The sequence below is a fragment of the Octopus sinensis genome, linkage group LG4 (genome assembly GCF_006345805.1).
Source record: "Octopus sinensis linkage group LG4, ASM634580v1, whole genome shotgun sequence".
NCBI lineage: Eukaryota > Metazoa > Mollusca > Cephalopoda > Octopoda > Octopodidae > Octopus > Octopus sinensis.
In genome coordinates this window covers 8,734,940-8,754,036 of record NC_043000.1, presented here as the reverse complement: position 1 = coordinate 8,754,036, position 19,097 = coordinate 8,734,940, and the positions used below count along the sequence as shown (strand labels likewise).

The 19,097-nt window shown below is 35.2% G+C and overlaps 1 protein-coding gene across 1 annotated transcript in view; it reads left to right on the top strand.

The window, feature by feature from the left end:
- LOC115210327 overlaps positions 1–14,784 on the top strand; it is a 45,429-nt gene extending 30,645 nt beyond the window's left edge. The window contains exon 2 of the mRNA XM_029778860.2: positions 14,195–14,784. Coding sequence (XP_029634720.1) covers positions 14,195–14,589 — 395 coding nt within the window. The 3' untranslated portion in view covers positions 14,590–14,784. The remainder of the gene's footprint in view (positions 1–14,194) is intronic.
- The last annotated feature ends 4,313 nt before the right edge of the window (positions 14,785–19,097 follow it).

The window sequence follows — 19,097 nt, the reverse complement described above, 5'->3', positions numbered from 1 at the left end:
TACAACGTTTATTCAATTCAAGCAATTTTATGTAATACATGCCATGAAATATGGGAATATGTAATATTTCAATATTTATTATTTTTTTTTATTTTGGACCACGGTGCCTTCAAACCATAACATCTGAGAAATCGGATGGACTGTGGAATTATTACATATTTCCATATATCATGGCATGTATTTCATAACATTGCATGAATTGCATAATGTTGTATGTGATGTGTAGTAAAGATATTGCCCGTTTACGGAAACACTTTTAATGTCAGTTTGACTTCTTTCCTCTTTCAAATTATTACTTTTGTTTTTCACTCTGCAGATCATATTTTAAGCTTACTGGATATTACCATGGGTTTGTGTAGCGCTCCCATTTATATCACTTGGAATCATACAAATCTCTTTTAGGTTTTAGAATACTACGCTAGCCGGGATCCTGCATGATGTGCAAATGAAGTGATAACCAGGACAATATTATTCCTTCAATATATATATATATATATGTATGTATATATATATATATAATATATATATATATATATATATATATATATATATATATATATATATATATATATATATATGTATATATATATATATATATATATATAATTATATATATATATATATATATATATGTATATATATATATATATAGATATATATATATATATTATATATATTAATATATATATATATATATATATATATATATATATATATATAATAATATATTATATATATATATATTATATAATATATATATATATTTGTACGATCAGACTTTTATCGTAGTAGAGGTAATGTATGTAGGAATAAACAATGTATTTAACTCCAATTATTTAACTCCAGGTCAACTACAAGGGAGTATCCAAAAGAAACTGGAATTTTACAATATTATTTTACTCACCAAGTTTTAAATGTTTCCACTTTTATCGCCTCCAAAGTATTCTCCATTTGAAGCAATGCATCGGTCCCGACGCGTTTTCCACTGTTCGAAGCAGTGTTGGAAATTCTGCGAAGTGACGCCTTTTAACGCCTCTGTCGTTTTTTTCTTCACCTCTTCCACATCTGCAAATTCCGTAGCACCAGCTTTCATCACCAGTGATGACCTTCGAAAAGAGGTCTCGATCAACTTCCAACTGTTCTTTCAGGCAATAAAAATATCATTTAAGGAAGATTTGATTGTTATTTTTAACAGGTCGAGAAGACAGCCTTAGACTGCTTCATTAGCCCGTGTCATCCTTCGTCGGTCTGTTTGAAATATTTAGAGGATACGAAATTGATATGGTTATCACTACTGGTGATAACTTACCAATCTATTGCTTATGGGTTTTGAGTACGTTTGTATGCCTTTTGGAGAGCAGTAATCCAATATTATAAGATTAACCCGTCATCTGCGATGAGAAAGATTTTTTTTTCAGTTGAGGAGATCTAAACCCTCTAAATACTGTTTCCCTTTCTATATACATGTATCTGCGCACCCATCTCTTAACATCTGACAAACCATCTTATTTCTAACAACATGCACTGTCTTGACACTTCACTTTAACAGTTTGTCCATAATTGTAATCCATATGTTTTGACGTCCAAACACAAGCAAATTGCCGAATTTAATGTATTTTAATTTCATATCAGACCATACCTACTATTGATTTCAAATATAGATAAACTGGATCATGCTGGAGCAATGTTACGCCATACCCGAACGTTTATTACGAAATTCGTAGCCAATATTTTAATGTTCTGAAAATATAGACAATATTTTCCGCGGTTTGAGAATGTAAATATCCACAATCGGTCAGAGCGATATTCAAGAACTAAATAGTTTTGTTAACTTCCTTCGTTGGAAAATCTGTCCATGAAGAGTCAGAAGTCTATTTAAACTCAGCTCTTAATAGTGAATGCTAAATCATCGTACATTAAAAAGGAGATTAATCGCTCTAAAATCTGTTTCGATGAAGAAAACGAAATGGTTAACATTAAACGGTACAAGAGTAAATGGATACTCGGAGTATTTTGTGGCAAGACGACTGAAAAAGAAATAGAAAATAGAAAAAGTAAGATGTGCAGAATATTTGCTACTTCTATACCCCACACTTAACTGAACATGTCACCAGCGTGATTGAATCAGAAATACGCAAGGGAAACTTAACATGCAATTCCCAGATTCTTGACCTTCTCTGAGAAATGATTTATATTTTTAACGGCTAATTTCGAGGAGGAAAGGCAACGCACGTTTCTCTTTTCAGAGCCTTTGCAACTGGTGGGAAAAAGTCACTCTCAAACAAGCGACCAAGGCGAATGCTTGCTATAAAAAAGAATTCCACTAAAGTAGAATATGAACATTAACAAACAGCCTCAATGAAAACGTCAATAGACGCTTGAGAATCTTGTTTTACATAATGAACGAAATAGGATTTAATAAAGCACTACTTGGGTCTCATTAGATTTACGTACAAAAGAACTGTTTAACACCATTTAGATATCGGCCAGAAAATAGAAAGGTATTCGTGAAGGCGCGTGGCTTTGTGGTTAGGCAGGTGCATTCACGATCACAAGATCATGGTTTTGATTCCCTGACCGGGTTGTACTTTGTGTTCTTGAGCAAAACGCTTCATTTAATGTTGCTTCCGTCCACTCAGCCGTAATTTAGTAACTCTGCGTCAGACTGACGTTCGTTTCATTCAAGGGGAATATTGTGATCGCGGACACTTGTACACCAAGAAACTAAGTAGGACTCGAGACAGCACTAAACGAAGGATATCCGTTTAAGTTACCTGAATAGAAGTTACGGCTTCTTGTTTATGTCTCCGATGGGAACAGTGGTAACCTTGTTATTAAACCAGCTATATCTCCATTATGCAATCACATCTATAAATCCCAAATTGCCAGGGGCTTGTTGACTGTCCGATGTTTATTACTTAATTTGAATACATCAAAATCCGTTCATTTCCTTGCTATAATGTTTTACTGCACATGTCATAACTTGAGTGCTGTTTACGATTTAGTATTTAATTACAAGTGTTCAGTTCACGATTAGTGGCTCTTTAAGTCGAAATATTGAATAAATTGAATTTTATTTTTCTGTATCGTTAAATAGCTTTCGTCCATTTTCTACAGTCCCATGGTGAAATCTTGATTGCTACTAATAATTCACGTGAATCTAAAGTCTGTAAATGAGTTCAGTAGACGGAAGCATGTATACGGACTTGTGAAGAAGACAGATGTGTGTGTGTAGGTGTGTGTGCGTGCGTGTACACACACACACACGCACATATATACATACATACATGAATAGACAAACAGACAAGTAAATAAATAGATAGATAGACAGATAGATAGATAGATAGATAGATAGATAGATAGATAGATAGATAGATAGATATATAGATAGATAGATAGATAGATAGATAGATAGATAGATAGATAGATAGATAGATAGATAGATAGATAGATAGCAATTACAATGTGGAGGGGGTATCATATTAGACATTAAAAAGCATGAAAACTACTCAAAATTCCTTTCATCATTTATTTCGGGTCAAAATTTTCTCCGCACAATCTGTGAACTGGTCACTGAAACAATTCTATTATAGAGGATTAGCTTTAATTTCATCAAAAGTTCTCAACTCAAATCATTTGCCAGCCAAGTAAATCTCTAATATATACATGTGCGAAGGAGTGGCTGTGTGGTAAGTTGCTTGCTTACGAACCACATGGTTCCGGGTTCAGTCCCACTGCGTGACACCTTGGGCAAGTGTCTTCTACTATACCCTCGGGCTGACCAAATCACTGTGAGTGGATTTGGCAGACGGAAACTGAAAGAAGCCCGTCGTATATATGTATATATATATGTGTGTGTGTGTTTGTGTGTCTGTGTTTGTCCTCCCAACATCGCTTGACAACCGATGCTGGTGTGTTTACATCCCCGTAACTTAGCGATAGAATAAATACTAGGCTTACAAAGAATAAGTCCTGGGGTCGATTTGCTCGACTAAAGGCGGTGCTCCAGTATGGCCGCAGTCAAATGACTGAAACAAGTAAAAGAAAAAAGAATAAAAAGAATATATATATGTATATGTATATGTATATAAATATATATATATATATTTGTATGTATGTGTGTATGTATGTATACTTATACTTATTCATATTACTTTTATATGTGTAACACTAAAATCTTTGACAAATGTACTTTTAGACAAAAATATAAGTCAAAACTAAAAAAAGACTCAAATATTTCTTTCCTATTTTATCAAAATTATATGTAAATTTTTTATCTATATCTAAGTTAAGTTAATATTGATTGGTATATATCTGGGGACAATAATATTAGACTAATATTAAATAGTAAATTTTTATCTCAGAATATATACATATATATATATATATTATATATATATATATATATATATAGAGAGAGAGAGAGAGAGAGAGAGAGAGAGAGATCACAAACTAATATGAGGTTCGCTTAGTCGTACGATATGACAAGCATTCATATTACAGTCCAACAATATCAGGGAACATTTTATATTTGCTTCGCCAACCGTTAAAAGGTTTTATCAAATGTTTACAGCCAAACTGCATAACAGAAATCATTGGAGGTTTAAAGCTCAAAGAGAATAAAAATGGATTAGAACATGCGTTGTATTAGGCTAAATTATAGAATTTACGTATGTGTTTTTCTATATTCCAATATCTTCGATTTAGTATTGATTTCTTACATTGGCAATCTGCCTTAAGGGAACGGAAAGGAAGAAAATGCAAAATTACTCATTCTTAATTTCCCATGGTTGTTCCGATTCGCGAGAAATAGCAACCATGTCTGCTTCAAATTATTCCCGACCGTCTTAAAAAAAGAATGCATTGGGTATGATGTTTCTATAAACACTATCTCTAACGACACAACATGATTCTCCGGCAGAATCAAGTGCGATACGGCGTGTGACAAGGCTGTTTCTTGAAATACAGACATAATTCAGCCGGCGGTAAATTCACAAAGTACTGGTCAACATGAGACAATAGAAAAAGGAATTTCCCGAAGCTTACGTGCAGTAGGAGTGAAAACTGAACCTCGTGATTGCGAAGCGAAGTTCTAAACCATTCAGCCAACTGTTCCTATTAAGATTCTGTTTGTATAGCAGAAATCAATAAAGAGTTCGATGTACTTGGACTCAGTTATATTGGAAAAGTGATTGCCACGTAATCCAACGTGCTTTATACTTTCTGTATAAACGCAGGTATGGTTGTATGGTTAAAAGTTCACTTGGCAACCACGTAGATTTGGGTTCAGTCCCACCATGCGGTACTTTGGACGAGTGCCTTGTATTATTGCCCCGGGTTGACCAAAGCATTTCTAAGTAAATTCTCTAGATGGAAATTGTATTGAAGCCTGTCGTATATATATATATATATGTGTGTGTGTGTGAGTGTGTATGTGTATACGTGTGTGTACGTATTTATGTGTGTGTGTGAGTATAGTATGTGTGTCGTTATGTTAGTCCTCCCCACCCCCAGCTGACAACCGACGTGAGTTTGTTTACGTCCCCGTAACATAGTGATTCGGCAAAAGATACCCATTGGTTAAGTGCCAAACCTTAAAATAAGCAGTGGATTCAATTTGTTCGACGAAACCCTTAATTGTGGTGCCCTGCATGACTGCAGACCCATGACTGGGGCAAATAAAGATAAAACAAAAATTATTTTCCCCTCAACTACATTCTTTCCTAATTTTCTTTCGGAAAGCTTTACTAAAATCAAGTTTGGTTTTCTAATATTTCTCTATCGTGGTGAAAATCCTTTTCTGGTATTCTTTTCCCTTTATTTCTCTTACCCTTTCGTTTTGCGAGTTTAACTTAATTTTGCTTCAAACTGGTGACAAAACCTTTATTTTCTATTTTCTTTTTCCTTTGTTAATTAATCGTTATATTATTCGTCTTCGACTGTTTTCCTTTTAAAGGGCTAATGTTGTTGCCTTTTGAAGCTATCCGTAGTAATTTGGCACAACTCTTACTCTGTGGGTGTATCAGTAGTATACATATTCTGTCAATACCACCCTTCAAAAGGTGAATATGGAACATAGAAAGTAATTTGTTAGTCTTTTGAGGCATTTTTCCATCAAAGCAGTTCTTTACAGTTAAAGCATCGGCTGTATTTACACCTATTATTTCATAACTAACATTATGTACGATATTTAATAATAGCATATGCCTCTCTTTTCTCTTCTTCATTTGCATATGTGACATTTTTTTCTTTCCCCAACATCAAAGATACTACGGACAAACATGGTGATAGGTTTTGGGAAATTCTTAAGCAAATGCTTAAGAATATCTTAAATGCATTAAATGGCCACACACCAGCTAGTAGGAAAGAATGCAAAGAGATTTTCGAATTTTATGCAGTGGCATAAAATTTTATGCATAGGCGCAGGAGTGGCTGTGTGGTAAGTAGCTCGCTTATGAGTCACATGGTTCCGGGTTCAGTCCCACTGCGTGGCACCTTGGGCAAGTGTCTTTTACTATAGCCTCGGGCTGAACAAAGCCTTGTGAGTGGATTTGGTAAACGGAAACTGAAAGAAACCCGTCGTATATATGTATATATATATACATATGTGTGTGTGTGTGTGTGTGTGCGTGCGTGTGTGTGTGTGTTTCTGTGTCTGTGTTTGTCCCCCCCCCAGCATCGCGTGACAACCGATACTGGTGTGTTTACGTCCCCGTAACTTAGCGGTTCGGCAAAAGTGAACGATAGAATAAGTACTAGGTTACGAAGAATAAGTCCTTGGGTCGATTTGCTCGACTAAATGCGGTGCTCAAGTATGGCCGCAGTCAATGACTGAAACAAGTAAAAGATGTGTGTGTGTGTGCGTGTGTATGTGTGTGTATGTGTGTGTTTTGTAGAGCAAAAATAACAAATAAAAAAATAACACAGAATAACACTGAAAGATCAAAGCACAACAAATATGATATTAATTTAAATCTTTGAAATGAGAATGAAGTGTGTTTACATTTCGAACTTTAGCTCTTCTTCAAACAGAAAACAGGTGAAGAGGAACATAAGACAGTGAATGTGTGAAAAAAATTAGTAATAATAAAACAATTAAAGAAAGAAGGTGAGGAAAGGGGAAGCAAGGTGAATGCCATTCTACGAGGGAAGGGTGAAAAAGAGAGACATGAAGAGAAACGGAAACATGTCTGAGAATGTATATGAGTTTAGTAGCGAGCATATGAGGTGAATGGATTTGTGTATGCGTTTGGTGTGGATGTATGTATGTGTGTTGGTGTGTGTACGTATCTAAATGTGGGGGCGTTAGTGTAGGAGAGAGAGAGTAATGTCGGTGTGTGGGTATTATTTTACGTAGGTCGTCGAAAGCGTGTGAGACTGTGTGTCTGTATCTGAGTGAATAATTAAATGTATGGAAAAGGTTGTGAGGAGAAGGTGCAAAGGTTTCAACCTTTACGTGGGCAATATGAACGATGTGATTTCTCTGTGTGTGAGTGCAATTAAAAAAAACGTGTTATGTGTATATGTGGGTTGTGGTTGTTTATATATTACATTCTTCATATATGTATGTATGTATGTATGTATGTATGTATGTATGTGTGTATGTATTTATGTATGTACGTGAATATATGTGTGTATATATATATATATATAATATATATATATATATATATTATATATATATATTATATATATATATATATATATATATTCACGTACATACATAAATACAGACACAACTTTCTTCCTTAGCGCTGTGATTCTTGTAAATTTCAATAACAGCCTGTTCGTCTCCACTAAAAGGCTGTCGCTACGCTTCTTACTCGGATTATAATACAGCAGTTTTCAGAAATTTTGCACGATTGTATCCAAAATTTCTTCACATAGCTTGATTAACAATTTACTATGAACTATATATAGACAAGCACATATTCTGTAAGTTCAATACCTCTCATCGGATCTCCAGGAATCAAACTTTCTTCAATACGGATAAACTCACACCCTCATTTTTATCTTCACTCTCTGGAAAACTAAGATGTTTTGAAAAAACTTTTTAATAACCTGATATATGACTGTGTAATACTAATTGAACTCTTAGAAACCAATATGTTATCTAAATTCTCATTTTTATAGAACTTTCCATGATGTTTCATAAGTGTAACATTACCCCCCTTTGATGTTTGGGAATCTCGGATGTTGTTTCGCCTGATGAGTACGAGCCACCTATATTTACTGCAATTTTTGTAGCTTTATTAAAGATGTTCTCGTACGAAACAATTGTACCGATATATTGATCCATTCTTGTTGCTTTTTTCCTATTTGTAATCACCCCACTTTGTCGTATGTTTAAAACACCATGTAGATTTCCGGTGCATCCTAGTTAAGGACCATATTCATGTGAATTCATTAGAACTCACTTGAATCTCAATTGCTTAAACCGAATATATATATATATATATATATATATATATATATATAATTTACTTATATACTTATTATATACTACTTATATATTGATTATTTTTATACTTTTTGTGATCTAGTTATATGTTTTAAAAATATATATTTTTTATTTTTTATTTATGATTTGGTTTATGTCTATCATTGCTTGAATTGCATAATAGTGGTTTTTCTCTAATTTATATTATATACATAATACGCATATCATAGTTGGAGAAGATATTTATATGTATATGGAGATACATCTTTATATCAACATACACAGCCGCCTAATAAAGTAATTTGTCACAAGGGTAAAGCATTTTAAAATATGTATTATCTTTGTGTGTAAAATTGTTGACAAAGCATCTAATTGAAATGTTTTCTATGAATTTATACTGCGGTATTTTTCTTGGGGTGTCTTTTATCTTCATAGAAAAAATTCTAGACTCTCAATACAATTTTGAGCGTAGCAATTGAAAATTTATTATTGCTGTCAATAAAACCTATATTTTGTCGTTTTTGTACGTTTCATGGATATAATATGCTTTATTCAAAATAATTTATAAAAACAATCTGAAATCCAGAATTTTCTAAAAATAAAAGAAGAAACCATTACGTAGTGATTGTAGAAACTGCTTATTATACTATTTAAAATATTTACTCTACTGAAGGAGTTAAGTCTTTTGTTATCACACTAAATAAATATCGAGAATACGTCAGAAAATTGGAAATTCTCTTGGTAAACCTAAAGCTGCAATTCCCATGTGAAAACTAAAACTAAAACACCTCTTACAGGTTAATAAAAAATTTAGAAAAAGATTTAATCATAACCGACAGATCCATAACACGTAAAACATACTTTAGGGCACAAATGTCGACCAATTACGTATATAACTGTAAAAATAATTAGTTCAAAATATAAGCGAGAGTTGGTGTGGAAAGGAAAAAGAAATAAAACTAGAATTAGGTAAACGACTATCGATAGAGACATCTTAAACTGAATATGAAAGATATTGTTCATAAGAGAAAATATGAATATGAAAAACGTATTAAAGGCGTAGGAGTGGCTCTGTCGTAAGTAGCTTGCTTACCAACCACATGGTTCCGAGTTCGTTCCCACTGCGTGGCACCTCGAACAAGTGTCTTCTATTATAGCTTCGGGCCAACCAAAGCCCTGTGAGTGGATTTGGTAGACGGAAACTGAAAGAAGCCCGTCGTATATATATGTATATATATATATAATATATATATATATATATATATATATATATATATTATATATATATATATATATATATATATATATGTATGTATGTATGTAGTATGTATGTATGTATGTATGTATGTATGTATGTAGTATGTATGTATGTATGTATGTTGTATGTATGTATGTATGTATGTATGTATGTATATGTTTGTGTGTTTGTGTTTTTGCCCGCAACATCACTTGTCAACCGATGCTGGTATGTTTACATCCCCGTAATTTAGCGGTTCGGCAAAAGTGAACGATAGAATAAATACTAGGCTAACAAAGAATACGTCCTGGGGGTCGATTTGCTCGATTAAAAGGCGTTGTTCCAGCATGGCCGCAGTCAAATGACTGAAACATGTAAAAGAGTAAATTTTACCGTAGCAAAAAGGATGCTTTCATTTTTCTACGACACAGGAATCAGTATACTCGTAATTCTACCCGGATTTGTTTCATAGAAAATGTTATTAATGAATAAGAGAATTGTAGAAATAAAATACAAGAAAAAAAATGATTTAACCTATCCTATCGTTGATGAAATGCTTCGAAGCAGGAAATGGTGGGATCTTAACCCGATCATTAAAATCGATAACAACGTTATTGATAATAAATAGGGAAATTTGAAGAGAAGACCTTGTTGTGAAACGTATACACTGAGAGCTGTTATATAATGCACTTTTCTTTCAATTGAAGTTTGGAAATCTCTATTGTTGAACATTTCCAATATATTGGATCTTATCATTTTTTTTTTCATTCGTCCAATTCCCTTTCGTATATATTGGGTTGTCTGGAAAGTTCGTGCCGATTTATAGTAGCTTACCTTTCGACTTATTTTAGAACATGGTTGAGTTCATAAAATAGGATTTGACTACACCTCCATTTAGAGCACAGTTTAAGCTATCTTTTCGTGGAAGAAGGTTTATGTTCCTATAACCTGTGTTAATTTTGTAACCCTTTAAAATAGAAGATAAGAAAGTTCATTTTCGGCACTTGATGATTTGGGAACCAGACAAAAATTGCTGCAGCTCGACCGGGATGTGTTACCCCACCCTCCATATTCACCAGATATTGCTCCTTCGGATTTCCACTCATTCAGGTCTCTGCACAATAGTCTTAATGGTAAAAATTTTAATTCCTTGGATGACGTAAAAAGATATCTTGATGAATTCTTTGTCATGAAACCACCTTAATTCTGGGAAGAGGGTATTTTCAAGTTAAAGGAAAGATAGAGATGCACTGTGCAACAAAATGGTTCATATTTGGTTGATTAAAAATGTAATGGCAAGTATTGACGTTTTTCTTTCCTTTAAAAATCGGCACGAACTTTTCGGACAACCCAATATTTCGTGTAAATTATTCACATATTTTGGTTTCAAGTTTTTGTATTAGGCCAGGGATCTCGTGGGAAGAGGTAAGCCAATTACATCGACTCCAGTATTCAACTGATACTTTACCGACCCCGAAAGAATGAAAGGTAAAGTCAAACCCGGCGGCATTTGAACTTAGAACGTAAAGTCGGAAGAAATGCTACTAAGTATTTTTTCCGGCGCTGTAACGATCCTGCCAGCTCACCACGCCCTAAATTATTTACATATTATATAAATTATTTATACCTTAAAACTAAATTTTGGGGATCTAGTTTTTAATATGCATTTATCACTAAGTATATGATTTACGTTGGTCATCTTATATTAGTACTTTGTATTTTCCATTTAGTTTTACCTCTTCTGATAACTCTATTACTTACTTGTACTTGTGGCGACATTCACCCTGGGCCGGTTGAATTGGCTTCTTCTACCACCCTCGAGGCAACTCGAACCATGGCATCCCACACACGACGGTCCTGCACCAGTTCGATGGATATAGCGAGCCAGTCACGGTTCCATCCGCACAGGCCGATGTTGCCATTGTATTCGCCGTTGAGAGTTTATAGAAGAAGTTTCGTGGGAATATTAATTTCACAAGCGGTCCCCAACAGTCCGGCAGGTAGAGACATCCTGTTTGCCGCAGATTGTTCGCAGACGCAGGGAGAGAACGACCGAGGAGCCGCTGGTTGCCGAAACAGACACTCTGAGGATTTTCACCGTCTGCCGGGTTGTGGCCCTAATACCACTCGGTGTCAGCCCAATCCGCCTTGGGTGGCCCTACCAGGAACCGAAGTTACCGATGGCATAGCTCTGACACTACCCGTTGCAAGCGTCCATACCACGGTGAGGAGGGGATGGACTTTGGGGACGCGATTAGTGTGACTGGATATACTACAACGTTTTTGATCGCCGCGTCTGTCAACTAACGGGCAATTTAAGGACCATTATCATCTATAGATTGAATTGTTCGTTTATTCTTTAAGATGTATTGCATTAAAACCTTATTCTAAGGCTTTTCTATTTTAAGGTTTACATTTTTCAGCTAATTGTTTTTTTACAGTATTACATTTCTCCGATTCTATTTGTTAATATTCCATTTATTTTTCTAAAGAGAATTTTGTATTATCTATGAACATTAATAACGTGTTTTTTTTTTTAATCTCGAATTCTTGCTAGCTAGGCGTTAAATTGGTGTGCCATTCAAATGTCAACATAATCAATATCAGAAAAAACAAGATTCTTAGGAAATTTTATTTCCCAAGGGAAATAAAATGTTTCAATGCTTTATTTTACAACAGACTCTTTGTCACATGCCCACTAAGTATATAAATGCCTCTGACAGTCCCTCAGCAATTTCATGAAGTTCTTCTCTGAAGCCAAAATATTGTCAAACATACCGGAATGGAAGAGCGGAAACCATATACACTTGCGTCAGAAATTAATTAGCACTTCTCAAATTTCTACATTAAATAGGTTAAATCAATTAACCTATGAGCTGTTCAAAACGTCTTACGCGATGAGAAAACTTAGTACGGTGTGATTTTGGTCCTAGCGAGGCGCTACCTATATCTATTAAACAAAGGAAGATTTGTCTGCATCCGCACTCCAAGTTGTTGTTGCACTGCTATGTCAACATCATAAGGCTGTAGACTCTCAAACTGCTCTGCAAACAAAGTTACGTCATCGTTCTGCGCAACAGTGAACTCGCAACAAAACAATAGTTCGAGATATGGCCACTAGGTGACAGCACATACCTTGAGTGAAGAGCAAATCAAGGGTGCTAATTAATTTCTGACGGTAGTGTATGATACTACCCAATAGTTGATTACTCCGACTGCTCGCTCTTCTTTTTTTTTTCATTTCTTTCTCAATTCTTGAAGCAGAATTTTTGTTGCTCTTCTATTTTGTCACCAGTGGTTTCTTTTTAACTTTTCTTTTGAGCTAACTTGTTCTATTTCAATCGTGTTATCACACAAAATTCATTAGCTTTTTAATCAGTTAATGGTACACATTAATGCGAAATCATACACCAAAATCGGAAATCCTGACAGCCACCTTTCTTTATTTATTTCTTGAAAACTGAGGAAAACTAAGTAACAGTGAATTGAAGGGTTCGGCATTCTATTGACGAAAGAGGGAATGCACAATATAATAACACATTCTTTCTCTCTCCTTTATATATACACATATATATATAGATAATATATATATATTTCAAATTTTGGCACAAGGCCACCATTTTGGATGACGGGGTTAAGCCTATTATGTATGTATGCAAAAATTGTCCGACGAACGGCAACGCGAAACTCAGAGTAACAGGTTTTGTGGAATTTTCTGCTGCTTTAAATAAAGTATATGTATATATATATATATATATATATATATATTCTAAACGAAACTATTGCATGTTCCTATGTTTCATTGAAGGTAAGTTGAGTTGGTATTATTTTACAGATCATAGAGCTATGGCTGGATAAAACTGATTAATTTAATCGGCTGTTCGCGTTCCCAAAACTTAAAAGTGAAAAGAAGCATGGTCATTCCTTACCCAAGTGACCTTATCTTATCATCCATCACTTATTATGCGCTCATAAGTTGGTTTGATAGTTAAACTTTGATTGGCTGTGTGCAAATGAGTTCATAACTGAGGTCCGGAACTCTCGTGGAAAAAAAATTTCGCTGCGTTCCGTTAAGTTAGAAGTTCAAATTCTGCCGAAATCGACTTTGTCTGCCATGTCTTGCAGTGGTCGGTAAAATAAGTATCAGTCATATACTAAGCATTTTTATAATCAACAATACTCTCTCTCTCTCTCTCTGTCTCTCTCTCTCTCACACACACACACACACACTCTCTCTCTCTCTCACACACACAAGAATACTTGATTTTTTTCTTCCTTTGTTGGAGTTATTAAGGTTAATATTGGAGATATTTATGATATTTATTAAAAGTAATTCCGTTTCAAGACTTTCTGAATTTGGCTAAAGCTGAATTCTTTAATTTTAACTTAATTAGTTTTTATTGGATCAAAACGTTGGCTTTGATGTTTGATATTTTTGTTGAACATTGTATTCACATATTTATATTTACATATTTTTCATCACAATCAATATATATTTCCTCTTTTTTTATTTCTAGTTGTGCTTCTCATTAAAACGGTACAAGTACAAGCCCGATGCTCAGACGAATTCCCTTGCAACAATATGATCAATGAAGAAGGGCATTCAATGGTGTTTTCTGATATGAGTCTAGATAAAGAAAGATCGGGTTTGCGCCCATGGGTCGAAAAACGAGTCAGACGTACTAATCGTCTGTACAGCATTGATTTTCCTGATAACAAAATCCAGCCAGCCGAGATACTCTACGAAAGAAAAAAGGGTTTCAACCCATGGGGTGGTAAAAGAGACGTTTCTAACTCAAACAGTATACCTATAGACATTCTAAAGGAGCAAATGAAGAGTAACCCAGAGCTGAGAAATAAAATCCGGGAATATTACAGAAAGCGCAACTTTTCCCCTTGGGGTGGGAAATAAAGGTTTAAAAAAAATATGGAATAAGGCGTCGAAAATTTTTGACCAAGCATAAAACTTATCGAGTAAACTTGTGTTCTTTATAAAATAACCATGTAAAAGTTCAGGGTTCACATATAGAAAAGAAAATTACTGATGAAAATATTGTCCTGGATTTCTTTGGAAAAATTATGAAAATAAAATTAAGTAGTGCCATTATCTTAATATATGTGTTGTTTTTACCGGCAGGTAACTTTAAAAGATTTCATTAAAATATCAATGTTACTAGATGAATCTGTGGACATTATACGGTTTAAGATGTTGCTTCTGTGTGTGTGTATGTGTGTGCATGCGCGCGCGCGTGTGTGTGTGTGTGTGTGTGTGTGTGTGTGTGCACTCGCCAATAGCTTTCGTATGCGTATTAGTGTGTGTATGAAGCAATGGCATTTGTTTCTCTCTTGTACATACATTTCCATCATTCACTTGGCATTTTAATATAGAAGGTAAAAGAGAGAGAGATGTGTAAATGTGTGTATGTGCCAGTAGAATTCGTTTTAATCTCTCTATCTATCTATCTCTCTCTCTCTCTCTCTCTCTTTCTCTCCCCCCGCTCACACATTTACCACCTCCGTTCCACAGAATGACAGAGTAGCGTGACAGATTGTTTACACCACAGGAATCTGTCCTTAGCACTTTAATATAATAGATTTGAGATGGTGTAAATTTCAGGAACTGAGCGTACGGAAGCTCTCAATAAGGAGTTTTGTTATATATCTTTATTGCTTGGTTTGTTTTTGGTTTTTCTTTTTGTCAAGGTATAATACCGTTATCTCTACTTGGTAATAATTCAAATTATTAATAATTCTATAATTTCTCACTCTACAATAGCCTATTCTTAAAACTCAATGTCAAAGGAAATAAGTTCAAATATTTCCTTTTAGTTCAAAAAGCTCAAATATTTGATTGCAAAGAAATTACTATTTTACAAAATCCCTAAATGGGAAAAAAATTAATATGATCTGAGTTGTTGACAAAAGCTGCGTCCATTTAAAATAAATTTCATTGTTCAATGATTATAGTTAATAACAACACTCTTCTAATATTTGCGGTGCTGTGTAAAGATTAATTGATTGTTGTAAAAAATTACCTATTGTGTACAAATTTCAATATCGTTGGGCTTGACATCCGGGTTTTTTGACGAAATGAAATGAAAGTTCCGTTGTCTTTCTTTAAAGTCATTATGCTATATATTTCCTTTGTCTTAGATGGTGCAAAGGATGAGATCCTAGCTATCAAGTTAAAGAAAGAGAAACAGCAATATCAAATAACCTTGTTGAATTCATTTGGTAAAAAGAAGTGGGGGGGGGATCTCTGAAGGAAGTAATTATTATCAGAAATAAGTTTCATAGCTAAATATACCATTCGGTATATTTAGCTATAAAATTTTGTATGTAGGGGCGTTCTTGTTATTTTTCAAACCTAATTTTAGGCAATTCCTGTTCGTGTAAACCTTTTATCAAAGGTAATCAAGTCGTGACTGTCAAAAGCTCCATGAAGTGATTTTATTCATTGTTTCATTTCGTTAGACCAGTGGTTCTCAACCAGGGTCCATGTAAACCCTGGGAGGCAATAACGTGTGGTGGCTGTTGTCATTGGGTGTGCTGCCACACTGACCATACTATGACTAACATTAGTATTATTCAAATTAGGCATACAAACTGTATTTCTATTCAAAATGTGGGTCCAAAATGTAAATAAAATTCAATTGGGATACAGATATATGACACTAAAGTAAACTGAATTTATAATACTTTATAATATTTTTTGCGCCTTTCTAAAGCCTAGCCAGGCTCATGGGCCCGGTTTGCCGATTTCTATTGCGTATGTGTTCCCCAGCTGGACGGGACGCCAGTCCATCGCAGCGTTACTCATTTTTGCCAGCTGACTGGACAGGAGCAACGTGAAATGAAGTGTTTTGCTCAAGAACACAACACGTCGCCCGGTCCAGGAATCGAAACCACAATCTTACGATCATGATACTGACACCCTAACCACTAAACCACGGGCCTCCACGATACTTTAAAATTAAATTTTAAATATAATGCTTAAGCACACACAAGATCCACTGAGCAAAATATCAACGCACAACCTTCCACATCGAATCGTTTTTAGTGACTAACAACAAAACAACTGATACTGCCCGAACTTACAGTGTTTGGTGCACTAACAGCTCCAGAATTCGACCCGATTTAAGTTTCTGATTTCTTGGTGTATTATTAGTTTTGAAAACAAATTAAGATTAAAGTTATATGATGATATTGTAAGAAAAAATTATTGTAAAAAAATTAGTTTTAATTTGTTTGTTTCTTCTCGAGCCACGCCTGGTTCACAGGGGCCGATTTACCGGCTTCCCTGGCGTATAGGTTCCCACCTGAACGGGATGCCGGTCCGTCGCAGGTGAGCTGCAAGAGGAAAGAGTGAGAGAAAGTTGAGTCAGCAGAAATTCGCCATTTCCTTCTGCTGGAGCCGCGAGGAGCTTAGGTGTTTCGTTCATAAACGCATACATCGCCCGGTCTAAGATTCGAACCCAACATCCCTCGACCACGAGTCCGCTGCTCTAACCACTAGGTCATGTGCCTCCACAGTTTGAATTTAGGAATTTTTGATTAATTTAAATGTACAACTTCGCTCCACGAATTCGAACATGTGACCCTTTGCCATTAATCTTTTGCCATTCTCCCAACGCCCGGTACTATATTATAACATGATGCTCTGTGAAGTGTGCAGTGTTATTTCAGGGCACCCGCAACCAAATTTCAAGCAGAAGTATAACAAAAGTTCTTCATTATGACGTGGTTAAATTAATGAGTAACTCTTTTACTCTTTTACTTGTTTCAGTCATTTGACTGTGGCCATGCTGGAGCACCGCCTTTAGTCGAACAAATCGACCCAAGGACTTATTCTTTGTAAGCCTCGTACTTGTTCTATCGGTCTCTTTTGCCGAACCGCTAAGTTACGGGGACGTAAACATACCAGTATCGGTTGTCAGGCGATGTTGGGGGGACAAACACAGACACAAACATATACACACGCGCGCGCGCACACGCACACACACACACACACACACACACACGAGTGACGGCGAAACACAATTTCGTGTTCTGCATCTCCTCCCACTTCCCTCCCTTGCTAACAAAGACGACGCCATATAAAATTTTGCAAATTTTGAAAGGAAAATCAATTTTCTTTTCGGGTGATTTTTCTCCCGCAGGATAAAAATAAAGCTGTTAATCTGACCAATACGGCCTAGATTAACTTAGTCACAAGTTATAACAATAAAATGTAGCAATAGCAATATTTTTAGAGATAAACAAAACACACATTTACGGAGCAATCCTTCAACAATCCTTATTCAGGGGCCTTTTGAGCGGGATTGTCTACTCGACCAGAAGAAAATTCTAACTGGGCCCCACCTGCAAGGTCATACACTGTTTATTTTGATGTGAGATCGCCATGTCGCGCACACATGGTTGTGATGCATGTGCCTGGTGTACCCTTATCAGACGGGTAGTCATGATGGGTATACTGGGCTTCGTATATTTTACCTCAGTGTCACTTTGATGGCATGCACTGCTATCTCACTCAATAATAATAATAATAATAATAATAATATAAAATAATAAACACAACCACAACCTGTATTTACTGTGATTGAGGCAATGAGCTAGCTGCACAAAGCGTTTGGCGGAATTTTGTCCGTCTTTACGTTCTGAGTTCAAATTCCGCAGAGGTCGACTTTGCTTTTCATCCATTTCAGGTTTGATAAAATAAGTACTAGTTGAGCACGGGGGTCGATATAATCGACTTCCCCCACATACACACACACCACCACCACCACCACCACCACCAAAAAACAAAACTGGCTTTCTGCCAAAATTTGAAACCAATATATTTACTGTATTTGAAATGAGAATATTTTGTAAAATTATCATCAAACGAAATAAGTTAAATAATTGGCAGAGTAAAAATCATTCGAAATTTTTTAAAAATCAATTCAAGATGTAATAATTTTTATTTATTTCTACGTCTAATTTCTACATGTCTCAGATTTGTCTGAAAATTAAGTTTTTAAAAAAATAAGAAAACCAGCATATTGCAACTATGTGGAACACGCTTCTTAACATCAAACACTGTTACTATCAGACATGTCGGGATGTGGTAAACACATGCAATTATTTAGTTTGCTAAAGACACACTGTTACAATCATACACAACAACAAAAAACATTAGAGGAGAGAGCTACACAATGTGGCGGATATAGTATTTCGTAACCGAAAAATTAATCGGATGTCCACTCAACGTAGAGTTCATACCACCGACTCTGCAAGCGATCGCTGAAGTAATTGATTACCTGTTCAACCATCTACTCTGAAAATAAGAGAGGAAAAATCAGGCATGAGGGACAAATGGTTGTTCCACCAGCTGAAAAATTGCGGCCAAAACTCATGCAGATCCCTACCCTTAAATAAAGA